A 16639-nucleotide genomic window follows, 5' to 3' on the forward strand; every position below is an offset into this window, starting at 1 on the left:
TACTCATTTTATCTATAAAAACAGATATTCATATAGAATATGAACAGATATACAGGATTATCTGTGGTACTAAAACTGTGCAGAGGGGCTGATTAAGAAAAAGATTCTAAATAGTCTTGTGGAGAAAATAATAAAAGAAAGGTTGAGAAACACTGCCATAATCTTCAAAGAAGCAACTAAATTAACACTAGGTGGTATAGTGAGTAAGACAACAAAGGAGATAAAATGGAATCATAAAACATACTCAATTCAAAAGAATGCAGGAGGGGACTTCCCTGGCGGTCCAGTGGTTGACTTCGCCTTCCTAGGGGCAAGACGGCAATAAAGATGCAGACCTACTAGAGAATGGATTGGAGGATATGGGGAGGGGGAAGGGTATGCTGGGATAAAGTGAGAGAGTGGACTGGACATATATACACTACCAAACGTAAAACAGATAGCTAGTGGGAAGCAGCCGCATAGCACAGGGAGATCAGCTCAGTGCTTTGTGACCACCTAGAGGGGTGGGACAGGGAGGGTGGGAGGGAGGGAGATGCAAGAGGGAAGAAATATGGGGACATATGTATATGTATAACTCATTCATTTGTTATAAAGCAGAAACTAACACACCATTGTAAAGCAATTATACTCCAATAAAGATGTTAAAAAAAAAAAAAAGACTTCGCATTCCAATGAAGGGGGTGCGGGTTTGATCCCTGGTCGGGGAGCTAAGATCCCACAAGCCTCATGACCAATAAACCAAAACATAAAAAAAAACAGAAGCAATATTGTAACAAATTCAATAAAGACTTTTAAAATGGTCCACATCAAAAAATTCTTAAAAAAAAAAAAAAAGTGCAGAAAAAAAAAAACCCGATGAGGCAAATAGAAAACAAAGAGCAAGATGGTAGATTTAAAGCCAACCATATCAATAATCACATTAAAAATAAATGGTCTAGGGACTTCCCTGGTGGCACAGTGGTTAAGAGTCCGCCTGCCAATGCAGGGGACACGGGTTCGAGCCCTGGTCTGGGAAGATCGCACATGCCGTGGAGCAACTAAGCCCATGAGCCACAACTACCGAGCCTGTCCTCTAGAGCCTGAGAGCCACAACTACTGAGTCCACGTGCCACAGCTACTGAAGCCCGTGTGCCTAGAGCCCATGCTCCACAACAAGAGACGCCACCACAATGAGAAGCTCGCACACTGCAATGAAAAGTAGCCCCCGCTTGCCACAACTAGAGAAAGCCCGTGCACAGCAATGAAGACCCAACGCAGCCAAAAATAAGTAAATAAATTTATAACAAAAAAAGGTCTAAACACCCCAATTAAAAGACAGATAATATTGTATTGCATTAAAAAAGCCAAGACTCAACTGTATGCTACCTATAAGAAACCTACTTTAAATATAAAGATGTAAACATCTTAAAAGTAAAAAAAGGAAATATACATATATATCACTGTAACACTAGGCAAAAGAAAGTTGGAATAGCTATATTAATATCATAAAAGTAGATTTTAGAGCAAAGAATATTAAGAAAGACCGCGACTATTTCATAATAATCAAGAGAACATTATACACCTAAACTTTCATGTGCCTAAAACGGAGCTTTAAAATGTATGAAGCAAAAACTTCAGATCTGCAAAAAAAAGAAAAGAAATAGACAAATTATAGTTGAAGACTTCAACAAACTACTCTCAATAATTGACACATGTAGACAGAAAATCAGTAAGGATATAGAAGATTAAAAACATTATCAGAAAACTTGCCTTAACTGACATTTACATAAGATCCCACCCTACAACAGAAGAAAATACATTATTTTCCAATGCATGTGGAACATTTATAAAAACAGTCCTATCTTGGGGCCATTAAATAAGTTTCAACAAATTTAAAAGGATTCGAGGCATACAAAGTATGTTTTCCTACCACAGTGAAACTGAATTCCAAATCAATAACAAAAGTTGTACGGAAAATCCCCAAGAATTTGGAAACTACATACCATACTTCTAAATAACACTAGGGTCAAAAAAGAAATCAAAAGGGGAATTTAAAACTGTTTTATACTGAATGAAAATTAAAAACACAACATTCCATAATTTGTAGGATGCAGCTAAAGCAATAGTTAGAGAAAATTTTATAGCATTAACCAACTAACCAAGAAAAGAAAATTAAACCCAAAGTAAGCAGAAGAAAGGAATATGAGAGAAATGAAAAGGAATAGAAAACAAAAAATAAAAAGAGGAAATGAATGAAACCAAAAGCTGGATTTTCAAAACGAGATAAAATGGATAAACCTCTAGTCAACAGATCAGGAACAAAAAAGAGAGAAAACACAAATTAGCAGTATCAGTAATGAGTGAGTTGTCATCACTACAGATTCTACAGATATTAAAAGGATCAGAAAATATTATGAACAACCTTATGCCAATAAATTCAACAACTCAGATGAAATGTACATATTCCTGGAAAGACAGAAACTAACAAAGTTCACTCAATATGAAATAGATAACCTAAGAGGTCTATATCTTTTGAAGAAATTGAATTTGTAGTTTAAAAGCTATCCCATACAGAAAACTCTATGTCTGGAAAACTTCCCTAGTGAATTCTTCCAACTATTTAAGCAAAAAATAATACCAATTCTGCACACTGTTCAAAAAAATTGAAGGGAGGTAAATATTTTCCAATTCATTCCATAAACTCCACATTAATGACACAAAATTATAAAGAAGCAAATTTACAGATCAATATCCCTTATAAACACAGATGTAAAAATTATAAACTAAAGTTTAACAAATTAAATCCCACAGTCTATTGAAAGGAAAATACATCATGATAAAGTATGATTTATCTCAAGAATGCACAGTAGGGCTAACATTAAAAAATTAATGTAATCCACCTATTAACAGACTAAAGAAGAAAATGATATAAAATATCTCAATTGATGTAGAAAAAGCATTGAAAAAATTAAATATCTATTCCTAATAAAACCCATAGCAAACCTGGTATAAAAGGGAACTTCCCCAAGCTGGTAAAGGACACCTACAAAATACTTACATCTAAACATATTTAATGCTGAAAGACTGAATGTCTGCTCTCACCATTACTATTCAACATCGTCCCAGAGGTTCTAGCCAAGGTTAAAAAGCAAGCAAAAAATAAACAAACTGAATCTCCAGACTGGCAAGGAAGAGGTAAAACTGTTTTCACTTACAGATGACATGATCATCTATGTAGAAAATCTGATTAAATCTACAAAAAGAAAGCTAGTAGAAACAATGTTGTGTGATACAAGATCAACATACAAAAACCAATTGTATTTCTATGTACTAGGAAAGAACAATTTGAAATTGAAATAAAACACTACAATTTGCAATCACATCAAAATATATTTTAGGGATAAATCTGACAGAGATTTGTAAGACCTGTACATTGAAAACTACAAACTCTTAGTGAGAAAAATAAAATATGCCCGAAATAAAGGAAGGTCTCTACTTTCATCTTAAGAAACTAGGATAAGTGGAGCAAATTTTACCATGTTCAATATTGTTAAGATGTTGTTTCTCTCCAAATTGATCTATAGAATTAGATCAGTTGAAATCCCAATTCCAATCAAAATCTCAGGCATTTTTTAAATTGATAAGCTGATTCTAAGATTCATGTGAAAATGCAAATGATCTAGAACATCCAAGACAACTTTGAAAATAAAAGAATAAAGTTGGAGAAATTTCGCTACCTGACTTCTAGACTTATATATAGTAATTAAGACACTATGCTACTGGTATATAGCAATATTGATGGGCAAAGACAAATAGATCAATGGAACAAACTGAGCAGAAATATATATATACATTCTGATTATTTATATAGTCCTATGATATACATTCAGATGATTTTCAACAACTTTGCAAAGGTGATTCAGTAGAAAAAAACAGTCTTTTCAAAAGTAGTTTGGCGGAATTCCCTGGTAGTCCAGCGGTTAGGACTCCACACTTCCACTGCAGGGGGCACGGGTTCAATCCCTGGTTGGGGAACTAAGATCCCTCAAGCCGCGTGGTGAAGCCAAAAAAAAAAAAAAAAGTAGTGCTGGAACATTAGATACTCATATGCAAAAATATGAATTTTATCCATATCTCACACCATACATAAATATCAACTTAAAATGGATAAGAGCCCTAAATAGAAAACAGAAAACTAGAAAACTTCTAGAAAAACATGTACAAGAAAAACTTTGTAATCTTGAGTTAGGCAAAAATTTCTCAGATATAACATTAAAATCATGATCCATAAAAGAAAAAACAGATAAATTGGGCTTTATCAAAATTAAGAACTTCTCTTCCAAAGACACTGTTAAAAGAATGAGAAGACATGCCATAGACTGGGAGAAAATATGTGCAAGTCATATAATCTGAAAAGGGAATGAAAGAAGGCAGACAAAAAAGAACACATACTGAGTAATTCCATTTTATAAAACTTCAGAAAGTGCAAACTAATCTATAGTGACAGAAAGGAAACCAGTGGTTGCCAGGGGATGGGGGAAAAACGGATCACAAAGGGGCACAAGGAAGCTCTTTGGGGTGATGGATATTTTCTGCATCATGATTTCAGGGATGGTTTCAAAGGTATATACAAACACCAAAACTTACCAAATTGTATACTTTATACATGTGTACATAAGTTATACTTCAATAAAGTTGTTTTTTATAAAAACAAAAAATATTCTGAAGCTGTGTTTCAGAATTAAAGAATGTATTAAAATGTACCAGAAAATATAATTAATATTTTATAACCTTAAAATAGAAATCATTCTAAGCACAACATGAAAACTTGAAACTAAATAAAACAGTTATAAAATTAAATTTTAAAATAAATTTTACTACCTAAAAATATAAACCTTATATGTTAAAAGAATACAAGTAGTTAATAACAATTACAAAATTTCTATGCTAACAAATAATTTAGAAATGCAAATTTTAAAAAGAGATGTCATATTTCACCTAACCATGTCAAAAATTTTAAAAGCTTTAAATCCAGCTGCTATCCTGGGTACAAACCCTGATGTTGGGCTTGTAACCTGATACAGTTATTCTGGAAGTAACTTTGGCATTTGAATAAAGTTTTCAAATGTGCATATCCTTTAACTCAGTCATTTATCTTCAAGGAATTTCTCCAAAGAGAAACAGAGAAGTACAAAAAAGCTATGTACATGGCACCCCTAAACAATAGAATATTATGTAAACATTAAAATACAAATTCGTTGACAAGGAAAGATAGCCATATATCTGAGTACCATAAAAGGCTGCTACAATAGCACGCTATTTGTTATTACTTTTTTTTTTTTTTTTTTGCGGTACGCGGGGCTCTCACTGTTGTGGCCTCTCCCGTTGCGGAGCACAGGCTCCGGACGCGCAGGCTCAGCGGCCATGGCTCACGGTCCCAGCCGCTTCGCGGCATGTGGGATCCTCCCGGACCGGGGCACAAACCCGTGTCCCCTGCATCGGCAGGCGGGCTCTCAACCACTGCGCCACCAGGGAAGCCCTGTTATTACATTTATGTAAAATTTTTGTATAAAATTACTGGTATCATGGCATACACTGAATGTCAGCTAATTTAACATCTATTCCCAGCCTCTTTTTCCCCAGCCCATCTACATTAGTTCTCAGCCCCCTTTACTGCTAGAAGAGGCCATGTGACAGTATTTTGGCTATTGAGGCCTAAGTAGAAATCTCCTAAGAAGTTTATGGAAACATGCCTTTCTGATAAAAGTTACAGTCATTGCTATAGCTATTTCTTTCCCCTACCTCCTGCCCTGTAGTCAGTTATGATGACTTAAGCCAAAGCAGCTATCTTATTGCCATGGAACAAGCCAACACACTAGAAAATGCACATTGCAAAGAAAGAAAAAAGCTGGGTCTTTGATAACATTCACAAACCACTATACCAGCTTCCATTGCCCACTTGTGGACCTCTCTTTATTTGAGATAAAAAATACATATTACCTTGCTTAAGTCACATTTAGCTAAAATCACTCCAGATAATTATTTATATATATATATGTAAATAAATATTTTCTATATAGCCATTAAGCATATTAAAGCTTTTTATAATTATAATATTCTCTACTGGCCAGTATTTGGGGCACTAGACACCTCCATTCAAACACTGTTGATAGAGTTAACTAGTATGGCCCTTCAGGAAGTCAATTTTACATTATATTTCAAAAGCTTTAAAAATACTATTATCCTTTGCTTGACTCAGTAATTCCACTTTTACATATTCATCAAAGAAGTAATAATAGGGCTTCCCTGGTGGCGCAGTGGTTGAGAGTCCGCCTGCCGATGCAGGGGACACGGGTTCGTGCCCCGGTCTGGGAAGATCCCACATGCCGCGGAGCGGCTGGGCCCGTGAGCCATGGCCGCTGAGCCTGCACATCCAGAGCCTGTGCTCCGCAACGGGAGAGGCCACAACAGTGAGAGGCCCGCATACCGCAAAAAAAAAAAAAGAAATAATAAATTTAGAGAAATATTGCTATAATATATTTACAATATTAATACACTGAAAACAACATAAATATAGAAAAATATAATGCTGGCCAAATTATTTATGATAGAATAGTATGTAATCATTAAAATCATAAAATAAAAAATCTAATTATATAGAAAGGTGTCTCACAGCAATATGCAAAGTAATATTCTTTGGGGGGATGAAATGCTTAGAAAAAATATTTTTTAAAAGAGTAGGGAAATGTAATGAAATATAAGTAGATATTGCTGGGTGTAAGAATTACCAGTAACTTTCATTTTCTTCTTTTTGGTTATTCATTCCTAAATTTCACATTTCTTTTGTAATAACAAAAATTAATTTTAAATATACAAAAAAAAAAGAACTGAAATAGACAAATAGGAAGAGATGTAGATTAAAAGTAGTTTTATTTCTTCTCTATGAATATCATTAATTTTATTTCCGTTAAAAAATAACTTGTAATAGCAACTTTAACATCATATATAGCAAGAGTGAAACGTATCATGAAAAGTGAAAAAGTAGCAAGAGTACTTCTTTTAAACAATTACAGGATTCCAGCATGTTTAATATTAACACAAATCTGGAAACTCAAAAAAAGAACAAACTATATTACATAAATTGACTCAGGGGAAATTTTTAAAATTTGTCATTGAGTCCCATTTCTAAAGTGAATAAGAAGCAAATATATGCTGACGAGCCTAAGATACCTGTGACATCAAAACAACTGAGTCCAAAATCAGGACAGATGAGTTATAAGCTTTCCTTAGTACTTCTTAACCAATCCATAGCTTACAGAGTTTCCCTCTCTGGTCAAAAGCATACATTCTTATTCAATCTCTATCGGTTTCAGTCATCTACAGTAAAGATTGACCACTCAGAAGCCAGAGTCTTAAACATTTTTCAAAGGCATCAATAAATTTGGTACGCAACATACAATTTCCAACTATGTTGTCAGGATAGAATACGAGACCAAGGAACTAGTATGTTTGCATAAGATGTTATAAAGGTAGTGACTCTCTGCCTTTTTTTTTTTTTTTTTCTTTTTTTGGTACGCGGGCCTCTCACTGTTGTGGCCTCTCCCGTTGCGGAACACAGGCTCCGGACGCACAGGCTCAGCGGCCATGATGGCTCACGGGCCCAGCTGCTCCGCGGCATGTGGGATCCTCCCGGACCGGGGCACGAACCCGCGTCCCCTGCATCGGCAGGAGGACTCTCAACCACTGCGCCACCAGGGAAGCCCCTCTCTGCCTTTTTTATAATCCAAATTTGTTATAAGAAAATTGACGAAGAAGAAAGGGAATGAAAGGGAATTAGAAACCAAAAGGTACAAAACTATTTGCTAACTACACACACACACACACACACACACACACACACACACACACACACACTCTCTCTCATTCATTCAAACTCATTCAAACTAAATAGATTAACTGTAATAAAGAGCATCTTGGAGATTTTTCATAGAGTTATATATAAATAAAGCTTTTAAAAACACTTCAAATTAATGAAAAATAAATTTTAATCACTTTAAGTAGGTAATAACACAAAAGTTGACTTACCATAAATTTCTAAACCTTGTGGGAAATACTTGTATTCTAAATCCATTCACTAATGCAAGGATGAAGATGCATCTTACAGTCAACAGTGCTGATTTTTAATGATGGATTTAAAAGGGTCGATTTAATTCCCAGATTATTTTTTTTAATTCCACCTCATCACCAAGAAAGGTAATAGATGCGACACATTAGAAACCCTGGCAACTAAAGATGTTTTATCCAATCAATGCCTCTCTCTTTTCTAAGCTACTCGAAAAGAAAAACCAACACCTGGAGAAAGTCACACCTTCACAAATTACCAATAATGTTCACTGTGATATTCTAGCTTTATACATGTAGCCCCTTCTAAAGCACTGGAAGCAAAGAATGAACATTGCCCCCTCCAGCTGCTGAAGACAGCACAACCACATAGAGTACCTACTTACGAGGTTACTTTTCAGGGGCATAAGAATATGCTTTCAAAAGGTACCTTTCCAAAAACCTACAATGAAGACGAATAATAAATATTTACATGCTTAGAAAAGGGATATATTTGAAAACCTACAATAAAGATGAATAATAAATATTTACATTCCAAGCCAAAAAATTCCACAGTCTAAAAAGAAACATTTGTTGTTTTCATTTCTGAATACTGAAGCAAAATAATGATTATAATAATTTTAATCAAACTTAAAAGGTACGCTTTATTACCTTGTTGATATAAGCTATTTCCTTTGAACCCGCAAACAGAACGAAAAAATCCTTGAGGCACTTTTATATTCGGACTTAACAATTATCTGATAATTACCCCATCATTACCTGCTGATGAAGGATTCCATTCTAAATTCTTAACATTTCTGATGTTACAGGCATGTTACTTCAAGAGTCCTACCTGGAAAGAGACTGAGAAGACTGACTGGAGATTTGTTGGTATCAATAGTTAGTTTGTGGCTTGCAGTTTTTGAAGGCTGGCCTGGTAAGCAGATTAATTTCAGGGGAAGTCTAAACTTACATTGGCTAACTCGAGGAATGCCTGAAATAAAGAGAAACATATATTCATAAATTTGACAAATAAGAAAAATATTGTACTACTAATAGTAGTACATAGTAGCAACATATCTTAGTTTAAATGTTTGTTACCTGCCCATTTCATTTAGCATAACTGAAATAACTGGAAAGCATTATCATAATTTATGTTTTTACTTTATTGTCAAAAAGTGCAAGGCAAAAATAAAATCTTAAAAAGGAGCATAGGGGTAAACTCTGCCTTTAATAGTAATATCATATTTTAAAAATCATCACAGTTGAATGCTATATAAAACATTATATGTAGTTATATTCAATTACTGAACTGTCTTTAAGACCTTCAAAGCTCTAGCCCTAACCCAAGACTATCCGCTAAAACGAGCAAAGAATATGAAATTTATATCAGGAAGACTCTATATGACCATATCTAATCATTTCTTTACCCCCCAAATTTTTTAATTTTTGTTTTTTTACTTATTGAAGATTCAAAATACAATTAACAATTTGCAATAAATTATGAGCATGAAAGCAGAATTTGCCCTACTGAAGTTCTAATGAAGTTCATTCTAATGTCATTTTACACATCAATATGAAGAATATTACTTTCATACAAATTGAATTTTTCTCAATCCATTTAACTTTACATATCACTGTTAAGCAACATTTTGAAAGGCTTACATAGTCATTCAATTCTCAAATTTTTTCAGAAAGTATACAGGTATATTGAAATAAGTAACTGCATAAATAAATAACAATGAAGAGTTTTATATCAGAATTTAAAGTTTTTAAAAATCATTCCTTTTAATATTTTTACAAAGAATGAAACTGAAACCAAAGCAAATTAAGCTCTCTACTTATAAATCAAGTAAAGCAATTCTACAACTTTAGTTCTCTCTCCTTTTATACTAGGATTCTATTTTTGACTGGGTAAGACAAAAGATAATATACAGAAAACTATATCTTAGTAAACTACTGTAGAAAAAAGGAAAACTTAAAATGTTCTACTCTACTGGATAGATCCACACATCAATTCCTTTATTTCTTTACGGTGGAGTCAGAGAGCAGCTTAAAAATAGCAAAAGCGGAAGCAGTAAAGTTTGGAGACATGATCCCAAATAGGATTCCTAGAATTAGCAATATATTTTGTTAATGCCAATTGGAGTTGTGTGGTTTACTCTATAACCAAGCTGGGAGTACACTTTTCAGAACTACTTATTCACTAGGATAGTAAGAGATCAACAATGGCAAGCATATTGATATATGAAGCCAATTAAATACTTTTTCAGAGCATGTGGAGCATATTTGTCATTCTCTTCAACATAATCTATTATCCATCAAATTTTACATAGCTCATTTTTTGCTCATAACCAACAGATGTTAAATTCACTTCTCCTGGAATCCTAGATGCAAACTATAACTGGTGTCTCTTCAGAGAAGCCCCAGGGTATTATTTCCTGACATTTTGTGAGGTTTTAGAGGCATGTGTATTTGTACTTTAAAATGATGAAATGTTTTGATTCAAAATATTATGGTAACGTGATCTAAGCTACTGCTCAGACCACAACTATCAATAACACTACAAAAAATATTACAAAGCATTATTTTTTCCAACTTCATATATTCCATATATCCCCAAATTGTGGAAATATACCTACTAATGTTTTTCCTCTACAATATATAAATTACAGCCTCAATTAATAGATGCAGTCTGGAAAGAACAAGGAAACTGAAACCTAGTTCCAGTTCCTTCATTTTCAATGAATAGAATAACAGGGAAAAAATGCTTCATCTTCTGACAATTCTGTACATGCACAAAGAGAAGCTATCTTCTATGTACTTTCAACCAAAGTCTGAGCTAATTGTTCAAATAAAATTTGGCTGTAAATGCTCTTCTAAAACTACACTGCTGAAACTGTGGCTCTACTTCATTTGGACCAGGTACTGACTGAATTTGTGGTGAAACAAAATTAATCATGATCAACAACACTAGCCTTATGTTACTTAGATTATTACCCTAAAACTCCAAGAACCCAGAGCTAAAGAAACTGGTGGTGTATAAATGTTTCAGAAATTGAAACAAATGGATTGCAAGCACTAATAAACCCAAGAAGGGAAATACGTTGTAACTCAATTCACAGCTCAGTTAAGTCAGTTAATGACAATATCACACACTAGGGCAATGGTCTGCAGTTGCTAAGATTTGAAGAACCCCTCCAGAATTTCTTTTCTCTCCAGGAATTGTAAACCTGTTTCACAGGACATTTGGAAAGCATTACTTTGAAAAATGATGACACTCATACTTAATAAAATGATTATGGCTATTTTTTAAATGATGGCAGCTTTAAAAGTTTTACCATTGGGGGGGAAAAAAGAGTATGAAATCCTTTAGAAACCAGTTTAAGGAAACCATACCTTTAAAAAGAAAAATTATACTGCCAATATTTTATATTACTTCCCATCAAATTAAAACCCGAACATTTCAAAATATAATGTCTAGTATTTAGACATGGAGTTTATCAGTGGCACATTTCTATTGAGATTTACATTTTCTTAAGAAACTTGGAATGCAGATTTGGCTACCAGTTACTCTTCAGGCTATAACTGTAGCTAAGAACCTGAAGCCAGAAACATGTAGAGGTATGTGTGAGTATATGCATATGTGTATCTGTAATAAGGAAGGAAAGAATTATATTGCACTTAAAGACTTTCCAAAGTTGCTAGTAGGATAGCTTTCAACTCAGTTGAAAGAGCCTAACTGATCCTAACTGCCTACCATCAGTGATATTTAGTTGGCAAAACAGTCTCTATTTGGCTTATTCAACTCTCTGAATATAATGCTGAGAGAAAAGAAGAATTTGGTCATTTGTAATACTCAAATATTGGCCTACTCACTCATCACACTGACTTTTCCTACAGTTTTTAAACAAATATAATCACCTCTCCTTCAAACACTTCCCCTTCTAACCTACTAGAGGAAATGGATAGTCGCAACTACCATGGTGCAATTAATCACAAAATTATTTAACACTTAGAGAGAAAATTCAGATCAAAATCACTCCTGACAGAACAATTTTTCCAGGAAGAGAATTCTAATTACCCCTGGCACACCCAAGAGACCAGTATCACTGTCAAGAGGGATGCCAAAATGTGCTTTAAAAAAAAGAAAAAAGAACTTATATACCAGAGTAGAATAACTATATCTATATATTACACATCTACATAATGCCTTTAGAACTCTTTCCAGGGGCCTGCTAGAGTCATTTCTTATTGAAAACAAGGAACCCCAAAGCAGTAGCAATGTCTGGTAGCCAGAACTTCCTTGATCCCTTCCTGTTATGTCTGGCTACGTACTGTGCTCCATCTGCAGTCATGTTTTACACTGCCCATGTCATGTAACTTTAATGCAGAAATAATGGAGACAAACTCTTATGGGACAACATAAAACCTCGTTTGCTTCTCTTTTTCCATATGTAAAAGCAGGACTGCTTATCTGCAATACAGCCTGAACAGATCAGGCCAATAAAATGGAAAAGTCTTTGAAATTTGAAGCCTTATGTAAGTAAGATCTAAGTGGCAACATATTATTTTCTTGCCTACTAGGTAAAGCTGAATATTTCAACTCTACTCCCTGAAGCTTAATTATAATTTTAAAATATATAATAAGAGATTATTAAAACCAGCTTCAGGTTTGCATTGAAATACTAAAATTTCCATATATTGTGATTTTTTTTTCTCATGGTTTGATCTGAATTTTTAGTAAGAGGAAATAAATTCCTTTCAATAATAACCTTTACTGATTTTTTTAAAACTCAAAACAAATAATTTAAATAATAATATTGTATTTTATAAAAGTTATTGCAAAATCTTATCAGTTACATGAAATCTTGCAAAGTAAAATGTAAATATTCATTATTAAAATTATTTTTAATAACCCAAATTCTAATTTGACAAGCATACTTTATACTATTAAGCTAAAAGCTTACTTCTATTAAAATATTTCTCATATAAATATATATTCACCTCCCAGACACTATGCAACTCAGGTTGTTGGCACCACCAAAACTATGAGTAAATAATGCCATTATTTTTAAGTATTTTATTTATCTAATTATTACTAATTAATATTACCTAATACTAATCTAAAATGGCTATTAAACTAAGACAAACCATCACATTAAGTCTGTGTCTAGGAGGAAAAATAATCAAAGTAGAAGATCCTTATAGAGTACCTGTCATATAACCAGATACTATACAATCCTAAGTACTTGAACCCTGCTCTTAAAGAGCTCAAAAATCTACTAGGGGAACCTAAGGAACAAACTTAATGAAATTCATAGTATGATAAGTATTATAGCAGAGTAATAAACAAAGGATTTGGGGAAAACAAAATGGTGACAACACTGACCCAGGCAAGTTCAAGGGGTCAGTCCCTTGATGATATTCCCCCACAAATTCTAACAAGACAAGAAATAGGCCCATAGAATGAGTACACATGGCATTCTGATCAAAGAGGTGAATATTTTGGGGTATACAGAATCATACAATTTAGAATTCAGAATTTTTTTCCGTACTCTTTTTAAGTAAACCAAGATAACTGAGCATACAGGTAAATCACCAATGACTTACAAAAATAAGTTGTCAGTGGTGCCTTTGGTTTTGTTCAAAAAAGTCATGGAGCTTCATTGTTTCTCATGACTCTGAAACAACTAATAATGAATAACAAGTATCTATAAGTGGAAACATATACTAGCTTCTCCATAGCCAGATCAAGGCACTGAATCACCCTAAAGAGGTTGCTATAGTTAAAACAGTAGTCCATAAAAAGAATTCATTCATGGTATAATACCAATTGAATTAACTGACCAAATTTCAGTTCTGAAATTCATTTTGTTCTAAATTATCTTTTCACTTACCCTCAGGATTTCGATCTATCCATCAGAGGCAATTCAAAAAGGGATAGGGTAGAAAATGTAACAAATTATCTGTTATAAAATTACAACACAAACTTAACACATATCTGCTTAAAATATAATTTAAAATTTTGAAGATTCTTACAGATGATTTAAATAGCCCTCCAATAAAGATAAGCCGATTCACAGTTGAAGAATGTAACATGAATAAATGAAATCTAACAATATATTCATCCATTCTCAGAAATCCATGAGAGGGTGTTATTCCAGTATAAATGTGGCAAAAACAGGTAAAGATACATGATCTAGCCAAAAGCAAACCAGACTCAATATGTAAATGACATCAAGAGCATTAAATGAATTTTTTGGAAAAAATCTGAGTGAAAGACAAATATATAATATTAATATTTCCAGTTAGTCTTGCTTATATTATAACTTTAGTTAATAGATACTACTATGGAACAATGTCTATTTTTTTTCAGCTTGTCATGGTATTCTTTTACTTTTATAGACTTGTTTTTACTTTAACTTCTAATTAACTTTCAACCAATTAATGCCTATGCTCTTTGGTTTAGTAACAATTTATAGTCTTTCAAATTCTGTCTTTAGAAAAGCATAATAGCTAAAAATGGTATGTGCAACCATAAGCTCACTGAATGATTTTATAACTTTGTAATGAATTTTTAAGCCTTTTGTCCACCTGCTAGGTAATCCATTTCTTTATTTTCAACCACTATCACTACTTTTCTTTGAAAGCAAATGAAATAATGAGTTGAATTAAGGCATCAACAATCTCTATAACTACATACACAAGGTGTAACAAAGATAAAAAGTATAATCATGCCTATGATTATTGAGATGTTCAGTTAATGATAAATGATCTAGAGATTTTAGCCAACATTTCCTGTTTTTTACTTCACAACTCAAAATTAAAATAACACTGAACATTTCAATGCTCTTTTCAGAAACATCCAACTAAGAAGTCCATCATTCTTTGATCCCTTACAGAAGATTTGTATTTCTCTCCAAAGCCAGCTTTCACAAAGCCATTTAACCATAAAATATTTATGTTACCCCAAATTTTGAAAATACAGGTAAATGGTTAAAGTGGTTACTTCTGGCCAGAAATGATTTTTTTTATAATTTAAAGCAAAATAACTTACAAAGAAGGAGAAACAGATTTTGAAAACATGTACTAAAGTTACAAAATCACCTCCAAGCATAGAGTTGTCAATGCATAAAACAGAAAATTCACTTAGACAAAATAAGAACTACTATTATTAAAAACATTGCCAAGGTGCCTTGTTAGCACAGTAGGTAGTTGCATCAGTCTCATAAAAACATTGCTAAGTAAGCAAAGTAGGTATCAACAGAGAGAAAAAAATATGAATAAGGCATCTCTAAGCTTTTTAAATTAAGAAAACTGTACAGAAATGCTTAAAAAACACAAATGCAACATTGTTGAAATATCCTATCAGTTACACTACATTTAAACGTTTTTTAAAAAAGCAATAACTAATTATTCTTATTCTATCAATCAACTAATTGTCAAACTGTTACTATGAAAAATTCACTACACATAGACACACACACACAAAACTACAAAATTGAACCCAAGTTGAAATTTATAATAATTAGATCTCACTGGACTAAAGATAACATTTTTGATCTATTAAGAGTTTCTTGAAATAATACAGATCCTGTTCTTAAATATTTTAACATGTAAGATAATAGTTTTATTTAATCACTAAAGCAGTGTTTGAAACTCTGAAGACTGACTTAATATTACAGCAACCCATAATAGTCTTTTTTACTAATTCAGACTAGGTTTTTCTCTTTAGTTCAAATACATGAAGTCTGACTAGATAACATTCTTCTAGTGGGAATAAAAATACATCATATTTGCTATTAATTGAAAAGATAGAATCAAACATTACATATGGAAATCAGCTAAATAGACTATCACTAATTATTCGTAACACATCAAAGTAATTTGAATATACATTTTTATTTAACACTAGAAAAGAATATTTTTTCATTTAATAATATTTTACAATGTGTTTTCCCATTTTAAACACTTAAACATTTAACTCATAACTCCAAAAACTTAAAAGAAGTGATTAGGCTTGTAAATTCATGAACAACTGTATGCTTACCTGTAGGTCTGGAATAAGAAACAACAGCATTTCCTTCCAATTCAGATGGTAAATAACTTCCTTTCAGATAAACAGAAAAGCCTACTGTTCTAGTCATCTCTGGTGCTATAAGCAATGTAAAAATAATATATTACATAATTTTGGACAATTATTATTAACAAACAGTTAAAATTAGATATATACTGCATGCCAGCTACTGTCTTAAGCACTTTACATAACAATTACATAGATTAACTCATTTAATCCTCACAACAACCCTACATGGTGGGTATTATTATTATCCCCATTTTTTGGTGCATGAGGAAAATGGCTACAAAGAGATTAAAAAGCTTGCCCAAGGTCATATAGCTAATACAGAGCTGGGAATTGACTCCAGAACAAGAGTACCTAACATTCTATACCACTGCTTCTCTTTACTCAAATGAACAGGCAGCATGAACAAAGCAAAAGGTATGCAAAGGGCAAGAGAACTTGGGAGTGGGAAATAGTACCTTATCATGGCTAGAA

At 33.0% G+C, this 16639-nt stretch overlaps 1 protein-coding gene across 7 annotated transcripts in view; it reads right to left on the reverse strand.

Annotated features, from left to right (window-relative positions):
- BBS9 (Bardet-Biedl syndrome 9) overlaps nt 1–16639 on the reverse strand; it is a 446338-nt gene that overhangs the window by 237604 nt on the left and 192095 nt on the right. For all 7 annotated transcript variants that reach the window (XM_060156865.1, XM_060156866.1, XM_060156864.1 and 4 more), the window contains 2 exons: nt 16133–16237; nt 8933–9073 (listed from right to left, as the gene is read on the reverse strand). In XM_060156865.1, the coding sequence (XP_060012848.1) occupies nt 8933–9073; nt 16133–16237 (246 nt within the window). The remainder of the gene's footprint in view (nt 1–8932; nt 9074–16132; nt 16238–16639) is intronic.

Source organism: Lagenorhynchus albirostris, chromosome 8 (assembly GCF_949774975.1).
Source record: "Lagenorhynchus albirostris chromosome 8, mLagAlb1.1, whole genome shotgun sequence".
Classification (NCBI taxonomy): Eukaryota; Metazoa; Chordata; class Mammalia; order Artiodactyla; family Delphinidae; genus Lagenorhynchus; species Lagenorhynchus albirostris.